The sequence below is a fragment of the Mastigoproctus giganteus genome, chromosome 8, assembly GCF_048544385.1.
Source record: "Mastigoproctus giganteus isolate SK-2022 chromosome 8, ASM4854438v1, whole genome shotgun sequence".
NCBI lineage: Eukaryota > Metazoa > Arthropoda > Arachnida > Uropygi > Thelyphonidae > Mastigoproctus > Mastigoproctus giganteus.
The window spans coordinates 174,444,300-174,471,720 of record NC_143582.1 but is presented as its reverse complement, the minus strand read 5'-3'; the positions used below and the strand labels follow the sequence as shown (position 1 = coordinate 174,471,720).

At 36.7% G+C, this 27,421-nt stretch overlaps 2 protein-coding genes across 2 annotated transcripts in view; one reads left to right on the top strand and one right to left on the bottom strand.

Moving 5' to 3' along the window:
- The first annotated feature begins 6,541 nt into the window (after positions 1–6,541).
- mus312 (mutagen-sensitive 312) overlaps positions 6,542–27,421 on the top strand; it is a 31,564-nt gene continuing 10,684 nt past the window's right edge. Inside the window, exon 1 of the mRNA XM_090379069.1 lies at positions 6,542–6,654. Within this exon, the coding sequence (XP_090235195.1) occupies positions 6,586–6,654 (69 nt within the window). The 5' untranslated portion in view covers positions 6,542–6,585. The remainder of the gene's footprint in view (positions 6,655–27,421) is intronic.
- LOC150082019 (uncharacterized) overlaps positions 11,988–27,421 on the bottom strand; it is a 115,644-nt gene continuing 100,210 nt past the window's right edge. The window contains exon 5 of the mRNA XM_090379068.1: positions 11,988–13,952. The gene's annotated coding sequence lies outside the window, so the exon portion shown is untranslated. The remainder of the gene's footprint in view (positions 13,953–27,421) is intronic.

Below are 27,421 nucleotides of genomic sequence, written 5' to 3'. Positions count from 1 at the left end.
ATTCCAGTACCACAATAAACCGAATTAGGGTACAAGCTAAGGATAGGATACAAAATACTACACCAATCAACAATAGTAATATCAAAAAATACTTTATTTCTGTCCCATATGTTGAACAGTGGCACAAACAGCTTAACAGATTCTTTAAAGATACCGAATTTAAAATTGTAGCTAGGCCAATACGGAAGTTACACACTATACTGAACAATCGCTCGGTTCTTTCAGCGTTCGAAACACAAATTAATGATCTGGTATACAACATTTCTTGCGGTGATTGCGACTCGTCTTATCAGGGTTCGACCCGATTTTCTCTTAATATTCGTGTAAATCAACACGAAGCCGCAGTTCGTGCTTCTCGTTCAGCAGCGTCAGAATTAGCCTTTCATGCCATTAACAAAAAACATACTTTCTTATTTAACGAGGCCAAAATACTTAACGTTCAACGTAATTATATGCGACTATTAATTGCAGAATCCATTGAAATTAAATTACACGAGAATTCGGTTAATGTTCGGCGGCCATATTTGATCTCCGATGCGTGGACCTTTACGCGCATGTGCGAAAACAAATAATCTCTATTTAAGTATCAGGTTTAACCCGATTCGGTAATTTTCATTCCTGCGATCACGACATACGGTCAAAAAGCATTGTCAGCTTCAGGAAGGAAAATCGTTTTGAATATTTTCGCTAGATTCTTTTAATTGTGTTAATTTGATTTTTAATTGTTTTAAATCGATTTGAATTATGTTAAATTGATTATTTAATTATTTATAATTTACTCCATGTACCGGTAAGTTGTCGGTTTTTTTTTTTTTTTTTTTCTCCGTTTTAATTTCTGGAGGGTATCATACGGAAGTGTTCTATGCACTATATTGAGGTAAACTCCTCTTATTATTTTACTAATATTATTATCAACGTAGAACATATTGAGTAGTACAGCTCTGATTCATACTATCTAATTTATTTTTAATGTATTTTATTTCAAAAACATACTTATTTAAATTACGTTTACACAATTTTTGCCGGTAAATAAATTAATTAAAAAAATCTAATTTTCGTTTGCACAGTACAATTAAAAAATTGTCTTATTCTCAAAGAAAACCTCACATTTGTTCAGAGCATTAAAAACATTATCAGGAACATTTTTAACAAAACTGTAGACCCATACGAACCATTTTAAAAGCGTTAATCATTTCTTCGCGAGTTGGCTTTTCTATGGGTTGTTCTGATGCGTCTTCAGCGTCATCATTAATTTCTTTGTGATCATGGTAGCGTCTAACACTTTTCAGCAGTATTTTGTCTTCATTTGGATGTTCTGCTGTAATCTACATAAACATAACTATCCAGTGTTATTTCATTTTCGATGTTTCCAGACAATTCTAATAATGTCCAAAAGTTTTTCAGTTGTGAAAGGGGCAGTTCATCTTGTTCGACTTCTGTATTCAATGCAAATCCCGCTTTCGAAAAACAATTTTGAATAGTGTATTCAGTGACATCGTTTGTCCAAACTTTTGCCAGTTCAGAGATGCAATCTCTAAGGTTAATTGTAACCATCAAGTTTCTATTTTCTGATAACGCATTGACAATCTTTATTATTATTCTCTTTCGATAATGAAATTTAAAATTTTTAATAATGCATTGGTGCATTGGCTGGAGTTTTGACGTTACGTTTGGTGGTAAAAACAACTTCGCACTTTTAAGTTTGGCAGAAATATTGGCAGGATGTGCTGGACAGTTGTCAGTTACCAACACGATTTTCCTTTTTTCTTTTGTTATACGCTTGTCTAGTTTTAATATCCATTCTTCAAAAATATCATTTGTCATCCATACTTTTTTATTAAAAGGTGTAGTCAACTTCCAAAGATTTTGTGCCTCTAAAATATCTTAGATTTTCTGATATTCCGATGACTAAAAGTCTTAATTTTTCACTTCCTGTCATATTTGCTCCAACGAGCACAGTGATTCTTTCTTTGCTTTATTTTCCGCCAAAACATTTAACATCCTTACGCTCATATTCTTCCAAAATCTTCTTTAAGGTATTGTTCCTCCAACTGTTGCAATCTTCTTCGCTTACATTAACACTTTCTCCACAAATAACCTTTTCCACAATTCTGTGGCGCTTCTTAAATTTATCTAGCCACCCAGTGCTCGCATTAAATTCTGTATGTCCAAGGGACTGTGCAAATTTTAGAGCTTGTTGCTTAATTATTAGGCCCGATATTGGGATATTCTTTTCATGTATCATTTGCCCATTTTAGAACAGCTTTATCAACATCTTCGTATATACACAACTTAATTCACTTCTTGTCTGCTCCTCCTTCAATTGCATTTAAAATTGATTCTTGATTTTTTTAAAATCATAGATAAACTGCTTGCAGATATGCCATATTTCTCCGCAACATCTTTTTTCTTAAAACCCTGGTCAATATCATAACAATCTTTGCTTTATCATTAATACTTAAACACTTTCTCTTCGACATTGTTTTCGCAATTGTAAAAATCACTGGACTGCAGCTCTTGCCGATACATACACCGCAAACTTCGCTGCGCTGGCCGTATAGTGAATTGTTAGTAGAGGTACCGCCTACTCAATGATGTTTGCTTGCCAATTCAACAGTATCACTCCCTTTGAAGAAATATACGACTTTGTGAATTTCTTTTATTCTGCTTTCATTCATATATACATGAAAGAAAATTTATGATTAACGTGTGCTGTATGTTACTTTTCAGGAAAAAAAAAAAAAAAAAACAAAACAAGAGCATATTAGCCTATGTGATTAATGACGAATGAAGAAAAAAAAAATTTCATGAAAACCATCTACTGGGGGTCCAGTTAGACGAGAACGGACATATAATATAATGACTGACAGGAAGGTCACGTGGTACAGTTGAGGTGAGAAGCGAATGTCACTCAGTAGGCGTTACTAAAAACCGACTATGGTAGCATTCAGTGTATTGCTGCCGCAGCATGCTAAAGGTTTACTGCAGCGAATTTCATTTTCCCCTGAGCCAACATCAATTTACAAATCTACCCTATTTATTGTAAAGTTTACGACCACTTTTAAGAAAACCCATTTGGTTTAATAACTGTAACAAAAATGAAACAAAAACCCTCCTACGGGCATCAATGGCCATAAGTGTTCACTAAAAGGATGATTATTTAATTCCAGATGCTAATGCGAAATTTCGGAGGGAAGGAGGCAGTATATTTGAGCGGCTGTTTGGCAGAAATGCTTTTACTAATTTTTTTAAAAATTCGTTAAAGAGAGACTAACACTTTGTTATATGGGGTTAATTTTGCATGTAATTTTGTTTCAAGGTGCAATGTTTTGCGAAAAAATTTGTAATATAGAGAAATTCGTTAAATAGAAGTTCGTAATAGAGAAGTTCCACTCTATTACGAATAAAGTTTGCAGACCCATATATATATATATATATATATATGGGTCTGCAAACTTTTTTTTATTTTTGAAATGGTCCAGAGAGCTCAGTAGTTTGGGAACCGCTGATATAGTGGATGATCTCAGTTAGTGAATATATGAGAAGTGGAAATATGGTTCATGGACTGGGAACCATATTGCTCCTTCACTCCATGTTCTTGCAATAACAAGAACATGGAGTGAAGGAGCTCAAAAATGGTTTTATTTTTATTCAAAATAATCACTACATGATTCAATGCACTTACTGCACAATTCTAAAAGTTTCTGAAAAGAGTCAGCAAAGCCATCCAAAGAGATGGTGTTTAGTTCATGGTTGATCTGTATGATGCCATGTTTTATCAAAAATGTCTTCACACAACAAGTGCGGAATGAGTGGGGGAGTTGTGCAACAATAATCCAACTTCCTTTCTCTCGAATTTGCAACCTCGCCAGAGAAATGTGCTTCAATAGTCTTTGAAGAACCTGTGCACAGAACAGAGCATTGACTCTCTTCCCTTCAGGTACAAATTCCTTGTAAATTACATTGTCAAAAAACATGATCAGCATCATCTTGATCCTGGACTTCTGTAAGTGAAACGTTTTGGACCTTGGTGATGATTTAAGTCCATTGCATGCTGTGTACAGCTGAGTCAGTTGAAAGAAGACCAGATGAATGAAAACATTTTTTTAGTATTTTTCAAAATTCACCTTATGCAGCTAAATGTGTGAGATCATTTATAGAGCTGTTGTAAATATTTTAAATGCATTTGAACTGACAAATACCAGATCATTTGTTATAATTCTTTTAATGTCCTCTGCACCGTCAGCTCATCACCATGGATTTTAGCATGGATTTGATTTTGAGGAAAAAATTAATCAAGGGAAGATACATCATTAGAATTAAGAGGATGACTTAGTTCCACAATCTCCTTGATAATCAGCACAGAATGCAGCCTAGCATTGTCGTGCAACAGGATCCATCTCACTTTTATCCAAAACTGAAGATTTTCTTAGTGAATTCTTTTAACCAAGATGTTCTAAACTTGAACATAGGCATCCTTATTCATTATTTTACCTGTTGGAAAAAATTATTTGTGAAAGGTTCACTTGCTATCAAAGAAAGTGATCAATATCATTAGTTTTTAATGTTTGGAAAAAATGTGTCCCAGAGAGCATGGTGATTGCCATCTATGCTTTTGTCTCTTTGCGAATTCTATTAAAAAATGCCACAGTCACCTGTTATGACTGAATCAAATAAGAAGAGATTATTGTCATGCCTAAATTAGTTCTTTGCATGCCCAGAGTTTCAACAGCTTTTGTTTATTGGTTAAACAGTATGGAATGAACATCTGTTTCTCCAAATTTTTTGTCTGAATTGCACAAATTGTTTCTTTGTTAGTTGAAAGTTCCTTAATCATTTAAAATCAGGCACAATCAATGTGTGAACTTTTTCAGTCCATATCCACAGTTTCCATCATCTTTCCCAACCTGAAGTCTTGTGAACACAATAAAAAAACATGCAAGATAGAGCATCATTACTCGTGTTCTTGTTTTACCAGTTCATAGCCTTTAGTAGCATTTTTTTCCCACAGCAAAAATTTAATGTTCCTTCTTTTTTCCATCACTGAACACAAAACTCTAATGCTATTGTATGCGAAATACTCGTGAAATGTAGCAAAAACAGTTCCCAGACTGGTGTTGTTACAGTTCAAATTTCCTCCAATAGATGGTGGTACAGAGATTGTCCAGTAGGCTGACAGGTTGGAAGTAACATCTAGTTTCTTTAGTAGCATTAAAATTTTGGGTCACAATTTTGCAATGGAGCAAAGAACAAATATCAAATTTTGCTTTAAACTGGTAAAACCTACAACAGAAACATGTGAAATGTTAAAAACTGTTTCTGGTAATGAAACGTGAAGTCATACCAGTGTGTCTGAATGGTATAAGCAGTTGAAAGATGGATGTGAGGATGTTTGCAATGATCCAAGAAGTGGTTGTCTGTTAACTCTCAAAACGAGGACAGAGTTGCAAAAGTTCGGAAATTGTAAGAGATCGTTGTTGTTTGATTCTCATACTGATGGCTGATGAGCTGGCTATAAATAAGGAGACAATTTGTCAAATTCTGCATGAAAATTTAGGAAAAAGGAAAGTGTATAAAATTTGTGCCATACGGCCACATTGGGTGAGTGGAATCTACAAAGAGTGTCATTATGCAAAGACTGACAAATACCAGACTGACAAATGACTTCATCCAGACTTTTCAAGATAATCTTAATTTTCTTAGACAACAAAGCATCTGAGCATGCAGTGGACGTCAAAATAATTACCAAGGCCTAAAAAATATCTTTTAGAGAAGTACAGATTCAAGTTGATGCTGATCATGTTTTTTGACAAACAGTGCAATTCACAAGGAATTTGTACCTGAAGGAGAGAGTCAATGATATGTTCTACCTATAGGTGCTTCAAAGATTGTTTAAGTGCATTTCGTGGCTGAGGCCGCAATTTTGAGAGAAAGGCAGCTGGTTTGTTCTTGTTGCATGACAATGCCCCTACCCATTCTGTACTTGTTGTGAAGACATTTTTGATGAAATATGGCATATTACAGATCAACCATCCATCCTACTGATCTAGCACCAGCAGACTTCTTCCTCTTTCCTAAGGTGAAAACTGCCTTCAAACTATTACAATGATGTAATAAGTGCCATTCAATCAGGTGGTGATTACTTTGAATAAAATAAAACTATTTTTGAGCTCCTTCACTTTGTGTTCTTATTATTGTATGAGTCCAGGAACTTTATTGCCACACCTTGTATGATATATAGATGATCTAGTAGAGTAAAGCAGTCATATAAGTCAGCTGCCAGTTGTTCATTGCATCGTGGTCTGCATGCAATGGAACAATTATTGAACTTAATTGTCAAGCTATCTATATTTTGTATAATTTTGTATTTTATTTACAAATGCTGCAGTTTTCAATGTAACTTCTGTTATCCGATTCCCTCCCCCCTTCCCATTTCTTTCCTTCATATATGTGTTAATTCATATTTTAAAAATGGAAAAAAAAATGTAATAATAGTATTTTTTTTTAAATAGTGATAAGACTACAAATCATCTTTCCAAAGGTGAAACTATTAAAAAAAATAGTTCAACACGTGGTGATGATGATATGGAACCTTGCCTTAGGACTTACATTCATGATAATAGAGCTCTGTATGAAAAGGTCTTAGCATATGAGGTATTCCTTTTTCTTTTTTTCTTCCTTTTCCATTGTTATATAATTCTCAAACGGTGTGCAAATCACAGATCATTTCATATCTTTATTGCTTATTTATTTTTATTATAAATTTGATATGTAAGTGTTCTTTGGTGAGAACCAAAGAAATTAAGCATATTTTACCTGTCTCACATAATAAAAACCTCTCTCTCTCTCTCTCTCTCTCTCTCTCTCTTTTTTTTTAATATAGACATTACGATTAATTTATTACTGTACTGCATTTATTATATAGTAATTGCAATAAACAGCATGGGCAGTACATGTAATAGGCATTAAATTAAAAAGAAAAGTCCAAATAAATGTACTAATTACTGAATATCAATACTAATGAGAAGTGGTGTATATTATTTGCATGTACGGATAATGTATTTCATCCTGTTAAATCTGATTGCAATTATTTTTCAATTTGAGCACTAGCTGGCAATAATATGGCTCATTGGTTCACTCATTACCACATAATTCTTATGCCAGTATTATATTGACATATGAAATCTCGCACTTTTGTGTGAGTCATATCTTCTTGAATGTTACAGCTTAGTTTTAATGGCATCTTATAGTAGAATTTCCAAGTTTTGGAATCCTTTGTTTCATTTAGTTTTATTTAAAGATTCTATTTATAGAGTGGCATAACTATATGGATCTGTGGAGTTTATAGCTAATAATTTGGACAAGAATATTATCATTAACCGTATTTAGCAGTCATGGGATTGAACCAAGGTCTACGCATATACTAGTTAGGTCTACGCATATATACTAGTGCACTTGCGTACATCAGGCCTAGTTATAAGTAATTTGGAATTTAACATTTGTGGAAGTGTATTGCATTTCATTATGTTACTTGCTACTTAAGGTCTTGCCTTAAAATGGTTTTCACTGAAAAAGTTGTCCATGAGTTATCACATAGTGTAAAAAATTATGGAGGTCCTAAAGTCACGAAACTTTATTAGACAGTCGGATAGACAACTTGAGTAGTTGGACCCCCTATAATTTTTTACACTATGTCATGTATCAAAATCTAGCTATTTGATGTTTCATAACCGCTGAAATGTGTTGGACAAAAATTAGCGGGTCTCGTCTACTCAAGTTGTCTGTCCAACTGAGTTATCACAGTGACAAATAGAAGAAGTTAGGTTACTGTTTTGTTGAATGACAAGAGGTTTAGAAATTTCCTGCAAGTGAATTGCAGTTGTTGCTGTGCTGGCTACTAATAGCAATAAAAAGCTGTTTATCATCATCATCATGGTTTATTATTTTTATTATGTTTTTTGAGTTACAATTTACTTCTTGTAGTAAATTCTTCGCAAAATTACATCATTAACCCACCAGAAAGGTTAATATTATTTTATAGGGTGAGGGCTGTAACTGCAGAGGTGGTAATGAACTTCTGTCCCTATAAAAATGATTAAAAAAAAAAAAAAAAAAAATCCAGTAGAACTTGGAATACCTTTAGAAAAGTTCTGAAGGATGGATAAGAAACACTAAAATCTCTTTAAAGTAATTTTTTTAATAAAAAAAATTAATTCTAAAATGACACAGGAAATAAAGAGAGCACCTACAGGACCACTTGTAAAGTTTTTGCAGTTGCACATAGCAATGATTTATATCATCTGATGTCAGAAGCTATAATCTGTATTCTCTTTAACCCTTTCTTGTGCACTTGCACAAGAAAGGGTTAAAGAGTTCCCACAATGCACATAGACTCATGGTGATGAGTTTTCTGATCTGGTCAACAGAGAAGCCTGTGTAGTTCATGCATTTGAGTTAACCATGGTTCACATTCATATGACCATAAATTGTTTAATGATAATATTCTTGTAAAATGACTGTTTGCAAACCTCATCTAATCTGTGGTAATGTGCCACAATATAAACAACATATTTTTTGTTATGTGCACTATCTTGGCAAAAGTAATAGCACACGTGTAGTTACGAATAAAATGTATTTATTCAAAGAAAGCAGTAGCATTTTGGCACACATTTGGCCATAATTGATTGCTTTAATGCATTGTAGAACACAATACTAATTTTTGATAGAAAGCTAGTAGTAGTACTACATTCCACTAATGAAGAGGGGCCTTCTTGGCCTATCCCTAATTCTGCATTCAAGATGTTCAGATGGGTTGAGGTCAATGCCACAATGAGCATTATTCCTTGATTTGTGACGTAGAGCATTATTAGGCCAGAAGGTGTAATGGCCACTTCCATAAAATTTCCACTATGTAAGACATACAGAGTTGTCTGTAATATTAATGTGAAATGAAAAAAATAAAATAAAAATAATAACTAAATATTTAATGCCACAAAATAGGATCAGAAACCTTGACGTTTTAGTAAAAAATGGAAAACAGCATAAAATGCCTATATATAAAATAAAGAAACAAATATTTATAGAGTATAAGTTACATTCTCTATAAATATTGTTTACAGTAAGAAGATTAATTTTGCACCAGATCTAATTGGCCATTAATTTGGCCAATGAGCAGATATCAGAAAAGCCTTTTGTTAGATCTTCAGAGGAATGGTTACGACAAAGTTGCATTTCTTGTGTACATATACAATTGTGGGTTTTTGTTCAAATTACCAGGAGTTAAAATGCCTACATTTTAACCTATTTGGCATTTTGTGTAAAGGAAAGATACACCTGTTTTGGTTGTGGGCATTATGACTTTTTGGCAATTTGACTGCCTCCTTACAGTGGTGACTGTGAAACTTAAAATACACTGACACAAATAAAGCAGTTAATTTTGGAAAATAAAAACTTGCCTGAAACTTTTTTTAGGTGCCTTACCTGGCATATATCAAATATACTTTTTTAGGTTCCAAAGCACATGCAGTTACACTGTTGTAGGCTTTTAGTTTAATGAACGAAAGGAATAAAAATGAATGAATTATGAATTGAAAACAACTTATTGCATTATAGAAAAATACATTGACTTATATTTGCCATATTAAAACATGCAAATGAACTTTAATTCCTTTAAAAACTGAATTTTCAAATTTTTAATTATGTATAGCAATTTTTTTTTTTTTATTATTATTATTATTATTAGCCCTATGGTGCAAGGAAGCTTGAGGCTTATGCTGCACTAGCCAAAAAAAAATTCCCGAGTTACCCTGAGAGAGAGAAAGAGAGAGAAAGGAAGGAATAACCAAGAAAGAGAAGAAAGATGATATTAGCTCAGGACCCTCACATTATTCATGCAACCATCCTTCTTCAATTTGAATTGTGTCCCCTTGAGTGTAGTCCAAGCAAGAGCTAAAATACCATCAGCACTGAGCTTGTTCGATCCATTCACAGTCTTAAACACCTCGCAGGTGACTAATTTCGAGAGACACTGCAATTTGCAGAAATGAAGCCTTTCTATAGGGTTACCAGACGTCCTCGTAACTTTCTGAGGACATGTCCTAGTTTTAGGGTGCCCTCGCAAATTTTACACTTGAGTCCTAGTTTTTTGTAATTTAAAAAAACCATCCCATCATAAAGTGAATTCTCATTAATATATTCTGTGCGTTGTACCTTCTTATTTCCTATGGATAATCCTTCTGAAGATTCTCCAGAGCATATGGCAATTCGGGAGGCAAATAACAAGTACACTACTGAAAAGCATACCGAGCCATTTACTCTAGAAGAATTTACTTCGGTGGTCAAGAAGATCAACATGAAGAAGTGTCCAGGAAGGGATATGGTTGAACATGTGGTCATTATCCGGCTGTTAAAATTAAGACCTCTCTACTTGCTCTTGCTCTTCAATAAATTCCTCATGGAAGGCATCTTCCCCGATGCTTGGAAGGTTTCTTTGCTTCGTCTTATCAAAAAGCCAGATTAACCTGCCTCAAATCCACATGCCTACAGACCAATTGCACTGCTTGCTAATCTTGGGAAGATCTTGAAGCGGCTTATGGCTCTTAGCATTAGCATTAGTAGAGGCATTTGATGCAAGAAAGCAAGCTTTAAAAAAAAACTACCACTTCCACTTCACCCCTCTGTTCGTTCAAAATACCTGTCCAGCTGAGCCTTAAACTTATTTAGGCTATCAACTTCCACGACAAGGGATGGAAGTCTGTTCCACCAACCAACCACTCGCTGGCTAAAGGCAAATTTCCGCACGTCTATCCTACATCTGTCTTTCCTCAATTTGAATTTATGCCCTCTCGGGCGATTATTCTGAGCGAGAGGAAGAATCCCATCAGCATTGAGCATGCTCAAACCATTCAAGGCTTTATACACCTCTATCAGATCACCTCGCTGGTGCCTAGTCTCCAGACACTGTAATTTGCAAAACTTAAGCCTTTCTTCGTAAGAGCACCCCTTTGTTCCATTCACTAATCTTGTTGCTCTTCTCTGTACTCATTCCAGCAGCTCTACATCCTTCTTGAAATGAGGCCTCCAGACCTGTATACAGTACTCTAGGTGTCCAGATTTTAGTAATATCCGTTTTACCGCTTTTAATCATCTGACTGAGCCTTATACACTCAGTCAGATTTTATCTGACAATGACCATGTGTCTGCTATTTTTAGCTTTTATAAATCAATAAAGGTTTTTACTTGTATTTAATATTTACTTGTTATTGTTATTTCTTTATTGATTTATCTTTTTGCATTTTATATTTTGACATGGTGATCTAAGTAATTAGGTCAGTGAAACAAAAATTTTTATATATCACCTGGCTGTGGCGCATTATAGCCTTAGTTGCTAATGCGCCAATAAAACCCAAGAACCAACCAACCAACTTACATTTTGCTTGATTATACAAAAAAATTATTAAATATTAGAAAAAAAATACTAAAAACACAAAGTCACTGAGAATTGAATTTCATTTCAGAAATTCACCCAAAGACAACAGCAAGGTTAAAAATCCCATTCTGGGTTCAAATAATCTGTATCCAAAATCTTTACTCAAAAAAGACATGTCCCAGATAGGCTCTCAGCCCAGCACTGTTATCACTTAAAATTTAATGCATAGGTGTAAACCAACGAATTTGTAATTTCCATACAAAAATCTTATATATACATTTCTGCAGAAAACATAACCTCCACCAGACCGGTAACCAAAACTGAATAACCATAAATTGTCAGTCCAATCAAGTGCATGGTTGTTAGAATTCATATTTGAAATAATAATAACCCTGGTCAACAAAGTTTTGATAACATGAGTGAAAGTAAGCATTTTTTGTTAATTTTATGTACTGATTATGAATATGACAGTAAAAAGTTTCTATCATGACACATTTTTTAGAAAAATGCAAAAACATTTTTTAAAAAAAATGTAAAATAGTTTCAAAGTCGATGAAATTGTTCAACATCGCACTCTGTACCCTTCCCAGTAGAATTTATTGTAACAAAAGATACATGTCTGCGTTGTTTACTGGTATACCGATACCTATTTTTTTAGTTTTATGGCCCTGAGGAGTGGCTGCTCTGAGTTATATTCCTATAATTCTTATTATGTGGTAGCATGTTTGGACTCTACTATATTTCCAGCAGCCAGGCGCCTCTGTGAAAGACTTGTTAACAAGCTGCCTTTAGCCCTTAAATGTACATTTTTGGGGTTAGTTTCAATTTGTAAGATCTAGTGACAGGTTGTGGGTTTTAAAGTTCCATTTTGGTCTTGTGTAATCTTTCTTGTGAAAAGGAGTGAAAATGCTGTGCGTGTGTTAATTTGCCAAACAGTTTTTGCTATGTTTGTGGACAATTTACAGGGAAGTCATAACGTCAATCAATCACAGACAAGGTGAAAGAAGCTTATTATTTTTATTTTGGTTATCACATGGATGATCAGGATAAAAGGTGGGCACCACATATGTGCTGTTATAATATGTGATGTAAATCTGACTTAATGAATGAAGGGTAATGATTCTAAAATGCCTTTTGCTGTTCTAGTGATCTGGCGAGAACCAACAAGTCACCTTGAAAATTGTTATTTCTGCCTCATAAATACTAAGGGGTTTTCAAGGAAAAATATAGAGTTCAAATAAAATACCCCAACCTTCCATCCACAATAAGACCACTGCCACACACACTGGAACTCCCTATTCCTCCACCTAGTTGTGAAGAAATCACTATTCCAGAAGAAGAGCGAGAGTCACTAGAGCCCATACCTGCCCCCAACGTCTGCCAATCCTAGTTACAATCCTGAAAATGACAAAACCCCACACTTAATTGAGCAAAGTGAACTTAATGATTTAGTTAGGGATTTAAATCATTCAAAGCAACAGGCTGAGCTATTAGGATCTAGGTTGCAACAGTGGAATTTGCTGGCAAAAACCATGAGGATTTCTGTGTTTAGAAACTGAAATGACAAGTTTACAGGTTTACAAGTTTACAATTGAATTCTTTGTGGATGTGTCTGAAAAGATGTAAATGGATTGATGGATGAACTAGGAATTGAACACAGTTCTGAAGATTGGAGATTATTCATCTAATTCATTGATTCTTCTAAACTCAGTTTAAAAGCAGTTTTGCTACACAATGGCAATATCAAACTGTCAGTCCCAGTGGCTCATTCAGTGGCTATGAAAAAACCTATGATAGCATGTCATTGCTATTAAATGCCTTAAACTATAAGAAATATTGTTGGAAAATCTGTGGTGATTTAAAAGTAATCGCTTTGTTGCTTGGACTACAGGGTGGTTTTACTAAGTATTATTGTTTCTTGTGTTTATGGGATAGTCGAACAGTAGAATATCATTATATTGTGAAGGAATGACCCATCAGAGAAGAATATGTTCCCAGGAAACTCAACATTAAATGCACGCCTTTAGAGAAACCTGAAATGGTGCTTCTCCTGCCTTTGCACATTAAGTTGGGCCTCATGAAAAATTTTGTAAAAGCTCTGGACAAAAACAGTGACTCTTTCGAATACTTAAAAAGCCAGTTTCCAAAATTGGTGATGCAAAGTTGAAGGAGAGTATATTCGTAGGCCCACAAATTAGACAGCTTTTAAAGGAGGAAATATTTTAAGCTAAACTTAATGCCACTGAATTAGCTGCATGGAAATCCTTAAGAGCTGTTGTTAGCGGGTTTTTAGGGAATAAAGTAGAGAACCATAAAGAGTTGACAGAAGAATTGTTGCATAACTATCAAAAGTTAGGAGGCCGAATGTCGCTGAAGATACACTTCCTACGTTCACACCTGGACTTCTTTCCGGACAACTTGGGATCTGTCAGTGATGAGCAGGGGGAACGATTCCACCAAGATATCCACATTATGGAGCAGGGGTATCAAGGATGATGGGATCCAGCAATGATGGGGGACCATTCTGTTCATAAGAGAAAAAAATAACTGTAAGTTGTACAATTTCCTATTTTTGCCTCCACTTTTGTGGGTTAATTGTTTACTTAAATCTAAATAGGTATTTATAAAGTTTAAATATGTTATTTTTTATTCATTGGGAATGTTTACTGGTCATCATTTCTATTGCAAGCAATTAATTTACAAGAAAAGTAGTCAGATACATTTAGATAAGTAAAAATTCACAATTTTTGGGAAAAAGGAGCACGATGTCATAACATGAAAATGTGACGTGCTATGAACTTTCTAGTCATTTTTGTTTTCAGCACATGTGATTTAGTCCGAATCGGTTTATTTCATTCATTTTATCAAAAAAAAAAAAAAAGTTTAAAATTGTTGGCTAGTGTAATTAATAATAATATCTCTAGAACACACCAAACAGTTACAAGTTGATTTAAAAAACTAAATATAGAATGGGTCCTTTCAGCAACAAGCTGGGGGAGCCAACCACTGTACGCTCTCAGACTGTGTGATGCATTAATAAGGTCTAAAATTGATTATCACCAGCCTGTAACTCAGTTCAACCTAGCGCTTTGTGCTAACTGGACCCCATCCATCATTATGCCATTCATATTGCCAGTATATTTTATTTAAACATACTACAGGCTTTGCAAAACCCTATAGATTCTCAATTAAGTTCAAAGCACTTTGATTATACTTGCTAGTAGAGGAAAGATTATGTTGGAATTGCTAACAGGGAATTAGCAGACTATGCCACCAAACCATATAATAATAACATTCAGGTACTGTATAAAGACTACAAAAAAGTAATCAGAAATAGTTGTGCAAAATAGCAGAAACAGGTGGGGAACATGCAGGGTAAAAACAAAACAAACCATTCCAAATCAAACCAATATTATAGCCATAGTCTATGCTTGAGTTTGTGCAGACAAGAAGTTGTTATAGCTAGGCTCTGAATTTGATACATGGTCATCACCCACTCTTATCTGCTCATAGCAGATAAACCTCCACAATGCCGTAGATTAATATGAGGGGGCATCAAAGTTCGTACCCTTACCTAGATAAAACATCAGTAGGGGGTGCAGTTTTTAATATAAGTTGTCTACACATTCAATAACTAATATGTGAAATTTCATTCCCATAGGTGATCGTACACCAGAGGTGGAGCCCGGAATCTGAGGAAAGACGCTGTGGTTGACAAAGAGGACTATCGAGCAGTGATCAAGTTCCTGCATTTGTAGGACAAGAAAGCTCAGGAAATTGACGAAGAAATGAAAGCTGTGTATGGGCAGAATTGTCCATCCTATGACACTGTAAAAAAAAAAAAAAAAAGTGGAAACAAGAGTTCATCAACGCCCACAGACAGTTGCAAAGGTTGAGCAGCTGGTGCTGAGTGACAGATGTGTAACAATTCATTTCATCGCAATTGTAGTGGAAATTAGTTATGTTTGTTATTTGGTTTTTAGGAGCATTAGCAACTAAGGCCATATTGCCCCGGGATATGCGGTGGTCATTCCCTGACCTTTCCGCATCCTCCGTATTTGGTGGTGACGGGCTCGAACCCCGGTCTAATCAAGAAGCGTGTACTACGCACTGCTTCTCCTTCCCACCTGGCTACGGAGACGCCGGAATTAGTTATGGGTCTGCCCACGGCATTTTACATAACCATCTGCACGATGAGTTCCAAGATTGCTGATGCCTTTGCAGAAGCAATGTCAAATGCGATGTTCTCATCAACTGTTGGATTTGTGTAATGCCGATGTTGAGAACTTTTTTGATCGGTTGGTGACAAATGATGAATGCTGGGTGTACCAGTATGATCCAGAGACTAAAGGCATGTCAAAGCAGTGGAAGCACACCTCTTCCCCACCTCCCAAAAAAAGGCAAAGACCACTACATCTCATGCGGCCATTGCCATCACCAACTTTGTTTCCCAGTGCGGTTTTGAACTACTGCAGCACCCACCCTATTCTCTTGAACTAGCACCGTCAGACTTATTCTTGTTTTGAGAAATGAAGAAACCATTGCGTGGATGTCGCTTTTTGACTTGTCTCAAGAAGTCATCAATGAAGTGGAATCGTGGTTTAAAGTGCAGACTTCTATGATTGGCCCCGAGTGCCAAGCAATTTTCCTAAGTGATATATAGTGATCTTTCTCAGTGATTTCGTTCAGCTTTCTTTCCAGTGCTTTTCTTATCATTTCTTTGTAAGTGGTTCTGTACTAACAGATCCTAAGTTAGTACAGAACCAGAAAAGAAAATCACCTTTCTTTTCCTAGTATATTTATTAATTTTTGCACTAACTTCTTTAGCCACTTGGCCACTAGGTGGCACCACTACTGCCTCCACATGGCGGGGCCGGAAACCTGGGAGGAAAAGCTCTCACTCCCAGGGCTAAAAGGAGCAATGGTCTGTGTTTCATGTCCACCACTAGAGCCAACAGGCTCTCAACATACTGAGACCAGCAGAATGGAAGACGATCTCAATCTTCCAAAAAGAATGAAAAAGGATTGTAACAAATCAGAACCACCAACTTTTCTGATAATACATTCCTCATTGACTCAGCTGCTAAGCAAACTCTCTCCCTTTGTCATCCAGAGATGTCTCAAGAATGCAGCAGGTACACCGAAAATGGGGAAAAGGCTCCAATCAGGAGATCTTTTAATTGAGACCACTCGAGCAAAATATTGAGAATTATTACTAAAAATGTCATCTCTAAGCGGAATCCCAATCAAAGTCTCACTGCATAGCACATCGCACTCCTCAAAAGGAGTAATAAGTGAGTGGGATTTATTGACCGAAGAGAAGATAGTCATGAAATTACTAGAACAGAAAGTAACTCAACAAGAAGAATTATGATACGGAAAGATGACAAACTTGTTCCAACACGTAATATTATATTGACGTTTAGTACACCAAATTTGCCGACCTCAGTTAAAGCAGGGTACCTAAACTGCCGTATCCGACCATATATTCCAAACCCTTTAAGATGTTTCAAGTACCAAAAGTTTGGTCACTCCCAGACAACATGCAGAGGCGAAACTACTTGTTCTAACTGCGGGTCAAAAAACCATTCACAAACAGAGTGTACTGCAAAGGCTCCATGGAATGTCCAAATTGCACGAATGACCATCCAGCATACCCAAAATCATGCGACCTATGGAAAATTGAAAAAAGAATACAAAAGTATAAGATCGAGAATAAGGTCACATATCAAGAAGCAAGAAAGCAAATAAAGTCAACAATCACAAAAAACATACGCTTCTGTTATACAAAAGTGCCAAGCTGTTTCAACCCCCGGGGGCTCACATCTGGTGAGTATGGGCTTGCCACACCCAGGGTCCTGAGCTGGATATCATCATTCTTCTCTTTCTTGGTGATTCCCTTCTACTTTTGACTCCCCCCCTCTCTCTCTCTCTCTCTCTCTCTCTCAGGGTAACTTGGGAACTTTTTGTTTTCCTGGTGCAGCATAAGCCTCAGGCTTCCTTGCACCATATGGCTATTAATAATAATAATAATAACCGAAACTGAGGTATCAATTCTGCCCAATACATCCATTGCAGAATGGGCACAATCTGTGCTATCAACACCTCAACCTACCACCAAACCTGTTCTAGTTGATGAAATAAGTAATACCCCTATCACAGTTCTGCCTAAAATCAAATTATGTGATGAAATGTCAAATAAATCACAAAGGCAACAAGCCACTGAATTACAAAAGACAAACTCAAATAGAATGGACTCTGAAAATATAGCTACACGATGAAACAGTCCTTGATCTTCATGCAGATGATATGGAGACTGGATTTTCATCAGGGCAAACTGGTGACGTAGAAGAGAGTACAGATCCCCGACATCCCAATTTTCCTAGAAAAGATAAAACGGAATATGACTGTCAAAAGCAAACCACTCACAAGAAATAGACAGACTCACCTTCCCTCCTCAAACCCCGATAATGCAGAACATTGTTCAATGGAATTGTAGAGGTTTACACAGCAATACCGATGACATCTATGATTTAATCTCCTGATGTGGTCCTATAGCCATTTGCATACAAGAGACTAATCTAACTCCACAAGTAACTCTATCAATTAGAAATTTTACATTTTACAGAAAAGATAGAAACTCTTCATTATCCGCACGTGGAGGCATTGCGATTCTAGTTGACTGTAAAATACCTTCTAGAAACATTCTGCTTCAGACCCACTTAGAAGCTGTTGCTGTATGTGTATCAGTTGGGCAAATTCTAATTCTAGTATCTCTGTACCTTCCACCTAACAAGATGTGCACATTCAAAGAACTAGAAGACCTCATAAGACAAATACCACCACCTTTTTGTACCCTTGGTGACTTCAATGCACATCATCCATTGTGAGGATCAGACCACATGGACAATAGAGGATACTTGATAGAGACGATACTAGACCAACTGAATCTAACATTACTGAACACTGGTGAAAATACTTATACTCACCTTCCCACTGGATCTATGTCAGCAATTGATTTAACTCTCTGTTCCCCCATATTATATCCCAGTATAGAATGGACAGTTTTAAATGACCCACACAATAGTGATCACTTTCCAATCACATGCAGAATTCAAACGCTTCAAACACCATACCCTGATAATCGCTCAAAATGGAAATTCTCCAAAGCAGATTGGGAAAAGTTTTCAACCCATCTTTCTTTTGATAGCCAATTGATCAGACTACAACCCATTGATGATGTCACAGAGCATATTACCAGGCAAATACTGACCATAGCCTCCGAAGCAATACCTCAAGCCTCCACATGTAAACACAAAAACCTTAAACACTGGTGGAATGAAGCTTGTACCAATGCCAAAAAGAAAAAAATAAAGCTTGGAAGTTCCCAACACCCTAATTCAATATAAAAGGCTCAAGTCAAAAGCTAGACAAATTAGAAGAAAATTAAAAAAGGAATCATGGATACAGTTTGCCTCCACTATTACAAAGGATACTAGCAGTCCTCTCATCTGGAAAAAGATTTGGCAATTAAATTGGAAATATCCACCTCTTCCTTCTCCCCTCTTAATCATAAATGGACAGGAAATGTCTTCTTCTGAAGAAGAAATAGCTAACGTCCTTGCAGAGAATTTCTACCAAATATCTGCTACATCAGCATATGGCAAATCCTTTCTTAAAATCAAAGCTTCGGCTGAAAGGTACAAATTAAAATTCCATACTACCCAATATATTGCCTATAATCAACCATTTAACCTATTTGAACTGCAAACAGCACTAAATAGATCACCCAACAGTGCAGCTGGACCTGGTGGTATATATTATGTAATGCTGAAACATAAACAGTACGGCCTTGAATTTACTATTAATGTTCTATAATTGGATTTTTCTTGAAGATACATATCCACCTTCCTGACATCATTCCATCATTTTAGCCTTTCCTAAACCAGGAAAAGATCACTCACTTCCAGAAAATTACCGACTTATTTCTCTAACCAGCTGCCTAAGTAATATCCTAGAAAGAATGATACACAGGTGGCTTACCTGGATTCTTGAAACTAAAGCACTGTTGAAAAAACAATCAGTTTGGCTTACAACAAAACAGACCCACTTTGGATCTAATGGCGAAAGCCGAGACTAACATCCACAATGCTTACGTCAAAAATGAACATCTTGTAATGTTAAGTCTCGATATAGAAAAGGCTTTCGACACTACCTGAAGGTATGGCATATTGAGAGAACTTCATTCCATAGGATTGCGAGGGCACTTGCCAGAATTCATTAGAAATTTTCTTCAACATAGAACCTTTCAGGTCCACTATCAATCTGTACTTTCTCCGTCCTACACTCAAGAAGAAGGTGTCCCACAAGGATCAGTACTGAGCTCTACCCTTTTTTCACTTAGACTGAACACCATAATGCACAACCTCCCCAATACTGTAGAACTATATATGTATGCTGACGATCTTACTATAACTTGCCGTTCACAAAATATTCATACCATTGAAAGACAGCTGCAACTTTCCATAAATAAGTTGGAGATATGGGCACTGCAGAATGGATATTGTTTATCAGAACAAAAAACAATTGCAGTTCACTTCTGCGAAAAACGTAAGCTAGAACCGGAACTCAGATTGAAAAACCATTTGATCCCTCTCACCAGTAATCTTCGTTTCCTAGGCTTAATATTGGACACCAAACTGAACTTTGTTTCACACATCACATACCTCCAAACTGTTTGTCTAAAGAAACTTAATATACTTAGGTCCATTTCTGCTATGACATGGGGAGCTGTTATTACATTACTCTATTACATTTGTATCGTGCTATTATCAGGCCTCGTTTAGACTATGGTGCTATTGTATATGATTCAGTTAGGAAAAGTGCATTAATCAGCCTTAATACCATCCAACACAGTGCCCTTTGTACTGCTCTGGGTGCATTTAGAACATCCCCTGTTCAGAGTCTGTATGTAGAGGCACACGAATCTCCACTTCACCTTAGAAGGAAAATGCTGCTTTTAAATTATGCAGCTAAAATTCAAAGCCTTCCAGACCATCCTGTTCGACCATTGCTTTCGAATCCTGAATGTACAGCATTCTATAACAGTAAACCGACTGAAAATAGACCAACAGGCATTAGACTAAAAGATTTGCTTCACACCTGGAATATTGATTTTGATAACATACTTTCAAGAGAGTGATGTTCCTGATCCACCCTGGTCTGTAAATCTCCCTTACTGTGATACCCACTTTCAGCATGGGGAAAGAAATCCCTGGCAGATGAAAATATCAAACAACTACATAAAGAACATGCTCTCAACAATATACAAAGCTGCCAAATATATACAGATGGCTCAAAAACAGGTTCTGCCGTTGGTGCCGCAGCTGTCTTTCCATCTTTTACAGCCTCCATATCACTACCAGTTGAAGCGGTTATACTGCTGAGTTATATGCAATAAAACTAGCCTTACAGAATATTAACGTTCTCCACAATGCTAGCAGTATAATATACACTGATTCATTGAGTGCAGTGTCTGCTTTGGGCAATCAGTTTTCAATATCACAACCAATAAAAAAACAAATCATTTGCTGTTTAAACCATCTACAAAGTAGGAATCATTCAGTGAAATTCTGCTGGATTCCAGGGCATTCTGGTATCTTAGGCAATGAGAGAGCAGATCAGGCAGCCAAAAAACCAAACAGTACAACACCAGCAAATGACCAAGTAGAGACTATTTGAAGCATATTAAAAAAAGTCTGTACATTTCAATGGACAGAAATATGGAAGTCACAAAGTAATAAATTTCTCCAAATCAAAGAAGAACCAGCATTATGGATTTCCAGCTTCAGACAAAACAGACAGAAAGAAGCTGTACTAGCAAGACTAAGGATAGGACATACCCACCTAACCCATATGTTTCTACTCATGGGGGATGACCCACCTTGATGCACGCATTGTACACTACCACTTACAGTCAAGCATATACTTTTAGATTGTCCCCACCATTCCCATTTAGGTGCCTCCTTAGCCAGGTGGGAAGGAGCAGCAGTGCGTAGCACACGCTTCTTGATTTGACCGGGGTTCGAGCCCGTCACCACCAAATACAGAGGATGCGGAAAGGTCAGGGAACGACCACCGCATATCCCGGAGCAATATGGCCTTAGTTGCTAATGCTCCTAAAAACCAAATAACAAACAAACAAAAACAAAACTATTCCCATTTCAACTCTCAATCACAACTGCAAGAACTGTTAACGCTTACCCACATGATTGGAAATATTGCTAACCTGACTACACTCTATACTTTTCTGAAGCAAATACATATATATGAATGCCTGATTCCAAAATGGAACAAATTATATTACTTTAGGATAATAATATAAAGTAAATTGCAGCCATTATCAACCCACTGCAGAATGGAAGCCTCCTCAACAATTCATGCTGAGGGAAATGGACCATAATCTGCCACGCTGGTCCAGTGCGGGTTGGCAGATCGACCGTATTTAGCAGTCAGGGGCTTGAACCCCGGTCTACTCAAAGAGCGTGTGCCGTTGCACTCCCGCTCCTGACCACTCGGCTACGGAAGCCTTACGGATAATAATATACAACCTGGCAAATTTTGGCCTTAGCTGCCCTTGTGCCTTAAACACCAATACCAATACTTCTATGATCAAGGCATTAAACAACTGATCCATAGTTGGGAGAAATATGTTACTATACATTTTTTTTTTTTTTTATGAAAACCCCAAACACGAAAGGTATCAAAACCTATAGTACTTAGTACCGTGCATAGGTTGAAGGAGAAGTATGGGGGGGGGGGTGTCGGAAACTTTCCTCTAGAGACTAAACATGGGTTTCACCACTTCAAGCCTCCAATAAGCAAAGTGGTGGTATTTCACCGGTATGGAGAGTACATAGAAAAGGATTAAAGTTCCTGTGAAGTTTCACCTTTCTAGGTAAAGATAAAAACTTTTTGATACCCCCTCCTACAAGTTTAACAATTAGGTGCATCCTGTTAGAATACTTTCAGAAAAAATTTTTCCTCATATTGATTAACCTCTGTCATCTCGTTTGAACAGCATATAATTTATAACAGACAAGACATAATGAAAAAAAAAAAAAAAAAAAAGTTTTTTAGGTGCATCAGCACTATATAGCCATAGTTCTGATACACCTAAAAAAAAAACTCATTGTTCAGTGTATATACCATATTTCCCCATGTATAAGGCGCACCTTTTTTCGAAAAATTTGGGGTCTGAAAACTGAGTGCGTCTTATACAGTGGTTGTAGATTTTTTTTACTTGCATTTCCCGCTTCTTCGCGCTCACTGTTTCGCACTTGTTACTGGTATGCCCAGAAATGGCTCAGAAAAGATTTTCGTACAGTGCTGAATTCAAGTTAAAACTGATCCAGTTTGCAAAAGTGAATGAAATTCGTGCTGCTGAACATAAATTTGGTCCTCATCCAACTGAGAAAACAATCCGAGACTGGCTATGGAAAGAAGAAACCCTACTGAAAATGCCACGGCAGAAGGCCATTAGAGGCAAGTCAGTAAAATGGCCTGATTTAGAGAGGGAATTGAAGATACAGATTGAGGAGCAAAGAGCAATTGGAATTCCTGTGTCCACAAAGATGGTTCAGCATGAGGCAAGAATTGCTGATTTCAAAGGAGGACACAATTGGTGCTTCAGGTTCACGAAACGGAATGGACTAAGCATGCGTACACACACCAGACTTGCCCAAAAGATGCCTGAAAGCTATGAGTAGAAGGTCCTTGAATTTCATCATTTTGTCATTCAATGTCGGAAGATACATCAGTTTGAGTTGGGACAGATTGCAAATATGGACAAAGTCCCCCTTCAATTTGATGTCCCAAGTAACAGAACTGTTGATAAGAAGGGGATGAAAACTGTAACTTTGAAGACAAGCGGACATGAAAAGAGCCATTATACAGTTGTTCTAGCTTGTTGTGTTGATGGAACCAAGCTGCCTCCTATGCTGTGATTTTCAAACACAAAACAGTGCCAAAAGAAGACATTCCTCGAGGAGTGATTGGCCACGTTCATGACAAGGGTTGAATGGATCAGGATGGGATGAAGATCTGGTTTGAGAAAGTTTGGAGCAGGAGACCAGGTGGGCTCTTACGCAAACCTGCCCACATAACAAAAAATACAAAGAAGATTGCTGCAGAGCAAAAAAGAAAACTTGCCATCTTACCTTGATATCCCAGCTCCAACCACTTGATGTCAGTATTAACAAACCCTTCAAAGCTGACATGAGAGACGAATGGAACCAATGGATGAAGTCTTCTGGGGACAATTTGACACCAGCAGGAAGAGTGAAGGAACCAACTATAGGAGAAGTTTGTACCTGGGTGAAAAAGATCCTGGGATAATATCAAGATTGAGATCGTTGTCAAGTCATTTAAGAAGTGTGGCATTTCAAATGCCATAGATGGGACTGAGGACGAGGCAATATATGAAGACAGTGATTAGTCATCAGACACAGATGACGAAAAGCTAATGGATGGGAGTTTTGACAGTGATGAGTTGTATGAATTTTATGATGAATAAAACTTGAGTTCAATAACTTTATGTAATACATTTTTTTTTCAAATTTTGGGCCCCAAAATTAAGGTGCATTTTATACATGGGGAAATACGGTATTTCAAATGAATCCCAGGGTAACTGTTAGTCTCCTTTATAAACAAAATATTTACGTATTCCATTGTCACAGTTTTTTGCAATTATAGGGTGTCCCATAATTTTTGGTAGGATAGTGCAGTGGTGTGCAAACTTATTTTGTTTGTGACCCCTTTGTTAAATATAAAATTGACACAACCCTTCAGTGTAAACCCTGAGGTAGGATGACCAGATTTTTAGAGAACAAAAATAGCATTTTATAAATTATGTGGTCGAAAATTTTATTTGAGTACTGAGAAAGGAATAAAAAATTGTTTCCTTTTTAATTTACACATTAAAATAATTATTTAATATTTTAATTGAATACAGCAAAAACAACATATGAAATTCTTATTATTAAATTAATCAGAAGAATGAGCCTGGATACCCGATAATATTTGGCCCATATTTCACGCAATATTTGAAATTACTAATCTCATATCATCTTCTGGATCAGGTCTGGAATGCTGTTTTGTTTTTATAGTTGTTAGTTTTGAAACACGAAACTCACATAAATATGTAGACCTGAAAGGTAGCAATCTTTGTATCACCATTTTGATAATTAACATTAGCATAGGCATATGATGCAAGAAAGCAAGCTTATGCAGCATCAGCCAAAAAAAAAAAAAAAAAAAAAAAACACTCTCCCATTTCACCTCTCCATTCATTCCAAGTACCTGTCCATCTCAGCCTTAAATTTATTTAGGCTATCAACTTCCACAACAAAGGATGAAAGTCTGTTCCACCAACCACCCGCTGGCTAAAGGCAAACTTCCACACATCTATCCTACATCTGTTTTTGCTCAATTTTAATTTATGCCCTCTCATTTGAATTCCATCAGCATTGAGCATGCTCAAACCATTCAAGACTTTATACACCTCAATCAGATCACCTCGCAGGTACCTAGTCTCCAGACACTGTAATTTGCAAAACTTAAGCCTTTCTTCCTAAAAGCAACCCTTTGTTCCATTCACTAATCTTGTTGCCCTTCTCTGTACTCGTTCCAGCAGCTCTACATCCTTCTTGAAATGAGGCCTCCAGACCTGTATACAGTACTCAAGGTGTGGCCTGACCATTGCCTTATACAAGGGGATAATCTCTTCCTTATACTTGCTAGAAAAATTCCTGTATATCATTGACAAGACACCATGAGCGCAGAAAACTTCATATCTGCCTGCACAATTACCCCAGGTCCTTTTCATTCTCTACCACTGTCAGTGTAGTACCACAAAGTTGATACATTGCTCTGGGGTTGCTGCTTCCCAATGTACTTCATTTGCCACCTCTCAGCCCATCTGCTCAACGTTTCTAGATCCTGTTGCAGCAGCGTACTGTCATTAGTGTCCTTAACAACCCTGCCAACCTTCATATAATCTGCAAACTTGGACATTAAGCTTGATATACCAACCATCATCAATATCATTTATAAATACAGAAAACAATAATGGACCTAACACTGAACCCTGAGGGACTCCACTAATAACATTAGTCCACGATGAGCAGTGTCCATTGATTACCGCTCTGTCTTCTCCACTCAACCATCCCTTTATCCATAACAGCAATTTGCCTCCAGTGCCACATTGCTCCAATTTGTGCAGCAGTCTTCCATGTGCAACAGTATCAAAAGCCTTTCTAAGATCCAAATATATGATATCAAAGTTATTCCCTGCATCCAGTTGCATTGTGACCACATCATAGTATCCAATCAGATTGGTCAGACAAGACTTCCCCATAACAAAAGCATGCTATGCCCAAGCTATAACTGAAGTCTTGTCTAGCTGATCCTGTAGCGCTTCTTTAACCAGTGCTTCCATTAATTTTCCTGGAACAGAAGTTAAACTAACAGGTCTATAATTACTTGTGTTGCCCTTTGATCCTCCTTTGTGAATTGGGGTCACATTTGCAGATCTCCAGTCCATGGGTACCTCCCCTGAGTCAAAAGAAGCTCTCATAATTATGGCTAAGGGTTTGCTTACTTCCTTTGCTGCCTCCTTTAATATAACTAGATAGATCCCATCCACCCCGGGTGCCTTTTTTATGTTTATCTTCAACAATTTCTCCTCCACTTTTCTCTCAGTTATTACAAAATCACCCAGCTCACTGCCAGAGTTTAACTCACCTCTGGCATTCCCCTTCCTGAATAACTCCTCATGGGTGAATGTAGATGCAAAATACTCATTTAGTTTGTTAGCCACCTGAGCAGGATCCTCAAATGTTGAACCATCAATATCCAGTGGACCAATCCGATTCATCCCTTTCCTTCTAGATTTAACATAGGTAAAGAACTCTTTTCTGTTTTTCTTTGCATCCTAGGCACCTCCGTAGCCAGGTGGGAAGGAGCAACAGTGCGTAGCACACGCTTCTTGATTAGACGGGATTCGAGCCCGTCACCACCAAATACGGTGGACGCGGAAAGGTCAGGGAATGACCACCGCATATCCCCGGAGCAATATGGCCTTAGTTGCTAATGCTCCTAAAACCCGAATAACAAACAAACAGCTTATATCTATCATAGGCTTCTGTGTCACATGTTAATTTTGAATTTGCTGTTGGTAACATCATCAGTTGGTCCTGGATACTTGTCTTGAAGAGAGAGAGAGAAAGCGAAATTTTTCCCAAGTTGTATTGAAATGAACCTGAAATGACCACGTAATGCTTCATCAGATAAGAGGTCGATAAGGTCTTCCTTTTGCTGAATGGTAATTTCAGGGCATGAAGAAATATCAAAACCAAAGGGATCACGAATCCAATACAACTTTTTTTCTGAAGATGCATTAAATCATTTGGAAAAATTCTTAATTAGTGTTGTTAGGTGGGTAAATTGTAAAATAATAAAATGTCCCTAAATTGTCAACATTATAACAAAATCAGTAGCATGGGAACATTTCATTGTTACGCTCAGATTCATTTTTCCAAAGATTAAGCTTCCCTTTGAAAGCTTCTATTTTATCACCATGCATTAAATTTATTTCTTCCCTGTCTTTGAAGACTTAAATGTAAATCATTTAGCTTTTCAAATATATCAGCAAGGAAACTAAGTTGTCCAAGCCATTTTGATTTGTAAACAGTTGAGCAAGGTTCTGATTTTTATCCGATAAAAACATAACTTCATGTTTGTGGTCAAAAAGACTTCGCAATACTTTACCACTGAACAACCACCTCAATATCACATCTGAAAGAAGTGTTTTATCCCACTTTATTACAAAGCATTATGAAAAGTCTGCTATTTAAGCTTCTACTTTTTAATAAAGTTGATCACACTTAACGCATCTTTCAAAACTTCATGCAAATCAATTTGAATTTCCTTCTC